The sequence below is a fragment of the Bolinopsis microptera genome, chromosome 6 (genome assembly GCF_026151205.1).
Source record: "Bolinopsis microptera isolate Bmic1 chromosome 6, MBARI_Bmic_1.0, whole genome shotgun sequence".
Classification (NCBI taxonomy): Eukaryota; Metazoa; Ctenophora; class Tentaculata; order Lobata; family Bolinopsidae; genus Bolinopsis; species Bolinopsis microptera.
Window position 1 is genome coordinate 7,045,571 of NC_087077.1, and position 9,412 is coordinate 7,054,982.

At 39.2% G+C, this 9,412-nt stretch overlaps 2 protein-coding genes across 5 annotated transcripts in view; one reads left to right on the top strand and one right to left on the bottom strand.

Annotated features, from left to right (window-relative positions):
• LOC134816726 (arginine and glutamate-rich protein 1-A-like) overlaps nucleotides 1–9,412 on the bottom strand; it is a 1,122,901-nt gene that overhangs the window by 833,989 nt on the left and 279,500 nt on the right. The window lies entirely within an intron of this gene.
• The window catches only part of LOC134816507 (sodium/calcium exchanger 3-like), a 33,406-nt gene continuing 32,744 nt past the window's right edge, over nucleotides 8,751–9,412 (top strand). For 3 of the 4 annotated variants that reach the window (XM_063825372.1, XM_063825373.1, XM_063825374.1), the window contains exon 1: nucleotides 8,759–9,412. This exon is cut by the window's right edge and continues 143 nt beyond it. In XM_063825372.1, the coding sequence (XP_063681442.1) occupies nucleotides 8,835–9,412 (578 nt within the window). In that variant the 5' untranslated portion in view covers nucleotides 8,759–8,834. The other variant, XM_063825376.1, reaches the window with a different exon arrangement.

Genomic DNA, 9,412 nt, shown 5'->3' on the forward strand with positions numbered 1-9,412 from the left:
GATGCGTGCGATAGGAATTAGTATCATCTGCTGCTTACGACTGACTCAGTGGATCACTTCGACATACTTGGCTTGTTGTTGAAAACTTGTTGTAGCACTGTGTATTTTAGTTACATTTAACTTTTTTCTTTGTCGGTTGATTTATCAATTTATAACTTTATAAACAGCTTGAGGAGCTTTGTTTGCACAGAGGTACAGGTATTTCACGTAAACAGCTGCTAGATCACGATCATCCAGCTTGGTATTTGGATAATCAATAAATTGACCTGAGATTTTGCGGCTCACTGTCAAAAGAACACTTCACAGCTTTTGTCTTATCTGGGAACAATTACGCTACTGATAAGCTGATAATATTATGATTTTCCATCGTTGCTTGACAAAACCATCGCTCACAATTTCCTTTCCTCTGAACACAACATGAACCGATAAAAGATAATTGTGCAATTATTCTAAAGGTTTTGGTTAATTGTCTACATGCATAACTCTGCGACTTCCGGTTACATTGTCACTTGATAGGCTTTCTTTTATTCATGATGCTGCTTTCGTTCTGCAGTCTGTAAGCTTAGAGCTGTGACGTTAAATCTCGAATACATATTATACGAATTATACTGTTTAACATATTTCCTTTTAAACTGTCAGAAAATAATATTATGCTTTTCGTTTCATATTTTATACTTCTGCGGAATAATATTTGCGGTTGTAGTTATGTTTTCGTATTTTTAATGATCCATTGATAAATCCGAGTTTTTCGACAAGTGAAAGCATGTGGCTGTAGCTGTTAACGGTCCACCGAGTTGTTTGTTTATCATTTGCTCTGGTTTCATATGCATGTCTTGTGTAAACAAAAACAAAGCGCCAGTGAAATACTGTTAAAACACAGATCTTGACTGGAATTGGAGAAACTTATCCCGCATGAAATCATTTATGCGACATGAGCAGTGTCAAATCAGGTCCAGATTCTTAACAATTCTTAACAGAGTCAAATCAGGTCAAGTTTGAACAGTTTCTTCACAATTCTTAACAATTAATGGCATGAACTTTACAAGCATCTTGTTAAGTGCACTATGTGAAAGCGAGCACTTCTCTCTTGTCCAGGACAAGCTTCCTCGAGAATGGTTGCATAAGATTTAATTGACTGCTATTGTGATATTCTTATGAATGAAGGATATTTTGTTCTGCTGAACATTTTGCTATTGTTGTTGTTGCTATTTTTCCGCAGTATGTTTCTCCAGAACCCATAATGTAACACTGCTAACTATGCGACTATAAACGTATAAAGGATCCTGGTTGGAAGACCAGCAACTGTCAAGTGTGAAGAACCTTACTCCAGACTTATAGTGCAGCAAGTAGCTACTCATTTGATAATTTACGCGCCTGGAAAGGAATTCAGACAAATGATCCCCTTCATACAGTTCACACTATATCAAAGTATTCAGACCTCATCTAAGCGTTACATATTGAGAGCAATAGGGGCGTTACATATTGAGATAGAGGAATAGGGGCGTTACATATTGAGATAGAGGAATAGAGGCGTTACATATTGAGATAGAAGGATAGGGGCGTTACATATTGAGATAGAGGAGCAGGGGCGTTACATATTGAGAGCAATAGGGGCGTTACATATTGAGATAGAGGAATAGAGGCGTTACATATTGAGATAGAGGAATAGGGGCGTTACATATTGAGAAAGAAGGATAGGGGCGTTACATATTGAGATAGAGGAATAGAGGCGTTACATATTGAGATAGAGGAATAGGGGCGTTACATATTGAGAAAGAAGGATAGGGGCGTTACCCGCCACTGCATCCTGCTACTCACGTTACTCTGATGCTGTGAGAGAAGCGGTCTGGAGAGGGACGGAGTGAGGGAGTGTGAGGACGGGTGTTTTGTTTTTATACGAACATCAGACCAAACACATCTAGGTGTTACAGGGAGGCGTTACATAGACCGCAGGAAAAAAGACCTGTCCTTGCTATCGTAGTGCACTATCCTTGCTACTCAGATATTGTGGGGGTGAAGGAGGGGTACAGTGAGCAAGTGTAGCTGCTACTAGTGGGGTGGAGTGGGGAGGGGGCGAGATGTGTGCAGTGAGCAGGATTGAAATAGGACGGTCTCTGTACTGGACCACAGCTGGGCGTCCCCCGCCACACTACTTACGTGGTGCACTGTTGATGCTACTAGTGTGGGACTAGTGCACTGCCCATGCTACTCTGATCACTCTCCAATTACACATGTCTTGGTCAGAGCACGTGTGAGTCACGCGATCAGCTCAAAGTTGCTCATATTCATAATATGAGTCATATTGTGTACAGGAAGAGCAAGCAATTGTTTGCTTGTATTTCACAACTACTGAGGCGTTCTTTTTCATAATATTACGATTTATTTGAATATTATGCATCTATCTTGTTGTGTACAGCATGATTTTAGCGTTGTTACCTTGACTATCGATATGTTATCATCAGTGTGATAATTGAGGGTAAGCTCTTGTTTTTCATGCGGCTTTATTTTAATGTTCATGAGGGAAGAAAGGACCGGTCACGGTGCGGTGGTTTGTGGTTAAGCGACTGAGTTTGTTGAGTTTGGTGCAGTATTATATTGTATGGATTAAGAAGAGGGAGGGAAGGAGACAAGACGGAGGTGAGTCAGGTGCAGATGAGACTGATGAATTAAGGTGTTGAAGAATGCTTTTGTTTTCATGCGGAATATTTTTTATTATTTTTCACAATGTGTGTGCGAGGGAACAAAGGAAGAGTGGAGCAGGTGAGACTTGAGAGACGGAGTTAGCTGCAAAATATTATGAAGAGAAGAATGAGGGAAAGAAAAGAGTCTGAGATGGGCCAGAGTGGGGTGAGCCAGATGAGAAGAGACTTATGGAGCTTCGAGAAGTGAGGGAGTGAGGGAGTGAGGGGCAGAGTATTACAGTAGTGAGCAGGTGTAGCGGTTTAGAGTGAGGTGGAGTACTGTTGTTTATTGAGCAGGTGGGTAACGAGGTTACCACGTGTCCTACACGGATAGTCCGGCTAATGAGGAGCTCCAGATCTTATTACTAGTGAGAGTTATTATCCTGGAGCTGGTAGTTTCTGCCACACACACACACTCGTTACCATGGTAACATGACACGCCACAACGTGCACCAAGTGTTCTACTCCCCCTCGTTGCCAGGTAGCCATCTCGCTCTGCCACCTCATTACATTAACCTGCTGCTGCTACCCAAACTAACTCACCACCCGCATCTTAATTTAGTTTTTCTCTCCAGCAGTTGATGAGCTTTACATTGTAATTTAGTTGACGATGTGCTTGGTCTGATGAGCTGTATGTTAACTGTTCAGTTTGTTATTTAACCTTGGTTTACAGAAAGGTTAATTTGCGTTAGTCCAGGAATCCTGTACTGGTAGATCCAGGTTTGTTGTTTACTTATTATCAAGTCGTTATTCCCATAATATTTTAGTTAAACCTAATGACACGTAGCTAGTTTAGTTATTTATCAACTCAGTGTTATTTCTAGCTCTGAGCTAGAGCTGTTTGTGGTACCAATTTAGGCTTTAATTGTCAGTTTTAATGATATAATTAATACCTTATATCGATAATTGATATAAGAGATTGAGTTTATCATTAAAACTTCAAAACTGATTGGTTATCTTGATATTGAAACTTCTCGACCAATGATAATCCACGCTTGTCGCTTATTTACTAATGGCATTCCTCCACGGCCAAGTTACACTTTCATAGTAGATGCTATCTAATTTCATTTGAACTACTGATTGGTAGCACTGATATCAGGCTCCCTCGTGAGACTATAAAATCAAGTACTTCTTATAATAATTACTCTATTATTACTTTAATATCTACGTCCAGTCTCTAGAAAGCAGTTTTATTCTTATCGTAAAATATCGTGTTATTTCAATTTGTTATAACACAATATTTATACCAAAAATTGGTATAAAAGATAAATACCAATTTTTGTAAATTTTTGTCAGTCACGTTCATATTTTTAAGCCTTCCGATTTAATTATTACGCCCAATTTTTGCAATAAAAGAGATAGTTATTAATGTTTAGCTAACACCTGTGACCTGGTACGAACAGCGACCTAGTTCAAGCTAGACGGTACCTGGTGCGTTAGGTTATTATATATTTTTAATTAAGTTTTTAATTGAACTATTAAGTTTCTAATTAAACTATAATTGGTGCTATCTGAACAGGTGGGGCAGATCACATAAATATTATTTCTAAAACAATAAGTCTCATTATTCCCTATTTTGCGGTGATACGTTGCACTAAACCTTCTCTCCCTTTATCGGTATCCACTGAACACATACACATCAAAAGGCCCTTCTTTTTTACACACTAGTACATAGTCTATCAGGCCACTTTTAAAAGAGCTGACGTATAATTTCAGATAGACCTCCTTATTTTTGTAACCGGATAAGTAACTCTATCCATTTATCATGTCAAACTGCTTTGATAAGACTTGCTTGCAACACAGGCCCCAGATAAGACTAGAATACCCGTCGTTATATATTCCCACCTGTTACGTGTATTGTATTGCTTAAGTTTCTGCGCAGAATTGGCGGCTCTCAGAGAGTTTCCTAGTAGCATCTGAGTGTAGACTTGGTGAGGAGCTTCGCTACTTGAATAGATAGCAGAGCAAGGAAGCTAGTTACCATACACCTCTATACCCCACTCTCTTGGCAAACTACCAACGTAATGTTCAATTGTATTCACTTAGTGGGGCCGTGTAAAGATATTCTTTACGGGGAATTGTTGCCCAGTTTGGCACCTTTAGAAGCGGCCTTATTCGGTCCCTTTTGTGTGGTCTTTCTGTACGAACTAACTGCTAAACGTTTATGATAAATTTGTAAAATGTAGATGTATTCTGCAGAAGTGACTGCAGGAGGAGACATGACCGTTTTGTATACAATTCAGACCATTAGCTAAGATATTTCGCCCAATCTCGACTATTTTTCGAACAATTTGTTAAATTATCTCCGTTCTCCTGAGAAAAGCGGCAGTACAGCCCGTATGTACGAGTAATCACCTGAATTTCATGTGACGAAATATAATTCGATGTTTTAAACATTTTTAAAATTTTGGTGTTTTTACAATTCTTTTAAACATACCTCCCATACCGGTCTATAAACTCGTGACATTCCTCTCCGGATTATTTGCGGTTCAGTTGATTCCACACGGATTAGTTGCGCTTCCTGACCTTTTGTTACTCTGTGACAATGCTCTGTGACAATATCCAATTAAAAGACACTCAACTTTAATTGAGACTGTTAATTTTATTGTTCTTTTCCATTAATCTCGTTGGATAATTTTCCCTACCTTTCCCATGTCACTTACCAGGCAAGATCGCATTCCATGATTCAGACTGCAGGCTGTATTGTTCCAGCTTGCCGAGACTGTCCTACAATAATTGGAGAATAATACAGGGTTAATATGTGCTAGCCACAACTAAACTCAACTCACAGGGCATTATTCACTCCGCTTTACTGACAACGGTTATTCTGTCTTGTGTCATTACTTTAGACGTGATATGCAATTCACACTGGTTATTTTTTTGTTTTCGCGAATAAGGCTTGCCTTTTTATCAGATCTCTTTTGTCTTCTTGAAGGGAGAATTGTTCTTGTGGTCAATCCTGCCGCTGAAAGAATTACCTTTCATTAGCTAAGGATTGGCTTTTGTGTCGGCTCAAACCCTCTCTAAAGATTGTTTAACTTAACCTATTGTGTCGATATCATGGTAAGATTTGGTGTTATTCTCTAGAAATAAAAAACAGATACTTCTAGTGTCTGATTTCTCTCTATGCCACGAACCGTTCCTGTCTTCTCTACTCAGTTATTTCTGAAATGTATTGTTTTACTGTTACCTATTGTTACTGTAACCTAATGTAAACTATTGTTCCGATATCATAGTAAGATTTGGTTACATTTTCAAGAAATAAAAATCAGACAGTACTTCTTTCTTTCTGACATTTGTCTCCAGACCACGTACAGTCCCTGTCACTTCACTGCTCATAGCGAATAGTTACCTGAAATGTATACCTCAGCTTAGTTAGTTAAGGTATTGTGTTACTTACCCACTCGTTACAGTGTAACATTTAATTAGTCTCCATTGTTGCGAGCTGCTGTTTTCCCATTCGCTTTTGTAAAACATCCCGTGTGTTACCTCACGCGAAACTCTACCTCTCTCGTAACTTATAGCTTTATAGTACATGCCTTCCTCGCATAATATAATAATATACATCAAGTTTCTTTTCTCTATTTCTCGTTTTTATACGCTATATTATTTGTCTTATCTGTGTAACGTGCAGTGTGACCACTGTACGTGCTTGTGACCAGTGACCAGTATGTTGTAATGTTGTATATTCGCGTAACTCGGGCGATGCTATACTACGTCAGCACGCTGGTTAGGGACGCCCTGTTTGGAGCGCCTGTAGGGCACGACAGATCCGCAGGTAGCTTGTAATCTTGCACATGATCAATCGTATATTGTCTTCTGTGAGGTGGGATGGTGTGCTTCTTGCGTTTCTTGTGCTTATTGTGCTTCTCCGGTGTTCTATTGGTGATCTGAGCTCTTTTCTTATTTTTTTATACACCAGCTTATTCAGGATTCTTACGTCATCCCAACGGAAATTATTTTAATACATGATATCGAATAATAGAAATAAAATATCTAAGATACCGCTAACAGTATTAAATCTTCGTTAAAAGACTGCGTTTAACAACAAACATCGATATCTCATGTTGTTCGTTGATAAATGATGTTAATAAAATATCATCATTTAAAGTTGTGATATCATAGGTCTATAATAACCCGTGTAAGGCACCCAGTCAACCTAAGCAGGAGTAAGTAGACAAGTTAATGTACCTAGATTAAAGAAGTTGTTAGAGTAGACTAATCTAGACCTCTGTAGTATTTTAATGCCAATCTATAGCGTATCTCGAACCACCATAGTCCCAGGAACCACCTCAAAGAGTTGTAAAAGTAGATAAATAAAAATACCAATGATTTGTAATTTTTACTACTAAAACATCTCTATTCAAGATGGTATGAGCAAATTCGCGTGCCATAATGTGACCGTTTCAGTCATTTCCACCCCTTGTTCAATCGTTGAGTGCCTCCCTCATGAGCAACAAATTTTTAAAGTTTATTTGTGGGACGCCTGGAGAAAATATGTAGCTATAATATCTACTATCTAGCTATTTATATGCTATTTATATTTTACGTTCAGTTTTACAACTCTTCGGGGTAGTTCCCGAAACATTGGACAACACATTCCTGCATAGAAACTCTTATATTTAAAAGTTTAAATGGCAAATTCATAATGCCCTAACTATCATGTTACGTTTTATTTTGTTAATCACAATGTATGTAGTAATTGTGTACGACCTATAATGTCGTGTACTTTTGTGTATTATATGGCTTACATGTTAGGTATATTCTTTACATTATTATGAGCATAATGTAACATTGCTATATCAATTACTTTGTGTCGCAGTTTACTATATTTGTCATAGCCACCGTTTAGTTTTACATCATCCATTGGGTGGTTTGCTATATATTTGTTATCGTGGTTATAGCAACCGTATCATGGGTATAGCAACCGTATCGTGGTTTTTACACGCCCTCTCTTATAGCTCCACTACTTCCAAGATTACGTGTGTAGTTCCTGGTCGTATGCTTTAGAATGATTCATTAATTAGACTGTCGTCTACTAGCTATGATAATGTCATGAGGCGAGAGATGTTCAATGTTCATTTGTTTGGTATCTACACCAGTAGGTACAAAATGTTAACTTCACTAATTATGCGCATATACTTCACTAATTATGCGCATATCATATACAATATCATTACGTTGATCCAGGTAGCTTATTTCTCCGGCATAATATATCTCGCTTGGTGTGGAGATACCTGCTAATCACAATGCCATGTACACCATTCTTAAGAATCACGATAATTATCGTTATTTACAGCCTCCTCCTCCCTCACTCCTCCTCCTCCCTCCTCCGCCTTGCCTTTACTGAAATGTTAGCAATTATGCCAGTAAACGTCAAAGCTAAGTACAGTAATGCGATTCTGTACGAGTCTAAATGCTTTATTGCATTAATATCCGTGCCTGTTTTGTTTAGTCAGCCTCTACACAGCTTACATAGCTTCTAGCGTTTAAACATAGCATCGGGATTGTAGGCTTGTCACATAGCTTCTAGAGTTTAAACATAGCATCGGGATTGTGAGCTTGTCACAGTGCTTCCAGCGTTTAAACATAGCATCGGGATTGTGGGCTTGTCACACTGCTTCTAGCGTTTAAACATAGCATCGGGATTGTGGGCTTGTCACACTGCTTCTAGAGTTTAAACATAGCATCGGGATTGTGGGCTTGTCAGATTGCTTCTAGCGTTTAAACATAGCATCGGGATTGTGGGCTTGTCACACTGCTTCTAGCGTTTAAACATAGCATCGGGATTGTGGGCTTGTCACACTGCTTCTAGCGTTTAAACATAGCATCGGGATTGTGAGCTTGTCACAGTGCTTCCAGCGTTTAAACATTATTATTATCCGCTGTTCATCACGTCAAACGATTCATTCGATTATTTAGAAGCTTTTTTAGAATTACGTTTTAGACGTTTGGTAAAGGTGATAGTGCGGAATCAAAATAATTGAGGCTCGGAAATTGATATGATTTGAACATCACGACTGATATTTTATTAATTTATGATGACAATCTCATGATCTAACCATGACTACTTCAGTTTTTAGTTGCGATGCAAAGTTAAGAGACAGACACTGATCTCAAAGGAACTCGGCTCAAGAACAGCAGCTCGCCAAGATGGCAGACAACACTAGCTATGTGGACCTTTTCAAGGGGAGCGCCATGATCCTCCCCCTCTTTGAGGCATCTGAGTCACAATGGAACAGATATGGGCGTGCCATTGCCTATCTTTTAGGGCTGAGTTACATGTTTCTTGGAGTGAACATTATCGCTGACGTTTTCATGGCTGCAATCGAGGTTATCACATCTAAAACGAAGCAAATCAAAATAGCAACGGCCAATGCTAACGGTGACAATGGTGACGACACCGCCAACCAAGGCCCCCATTTCGATACAATTGAAGTAAAGATTTGGAACGATACAGTCAGCAATCTAACACTCATGGCACTGGGTTCCTCTGCCCCGGAAATCCTGCTCAGTATCATTGAAATAGTGGGTAACGGGTTTGAACCTGGTGAGCTTGGTCCCGGTACAATCGTTGGATCCGCCAGTTTTAACCTCCTCGTCATTACTGCCATCTGTATTTACGTTATCCCCGACGGTGAATCAAGGAGAATCAAGGAGATCAACGTGTTCGCGTGCACCTCGTTCTTCGCCGTGTTCGCCTACATCTGGTTGTATCTGGTCATTGAGGT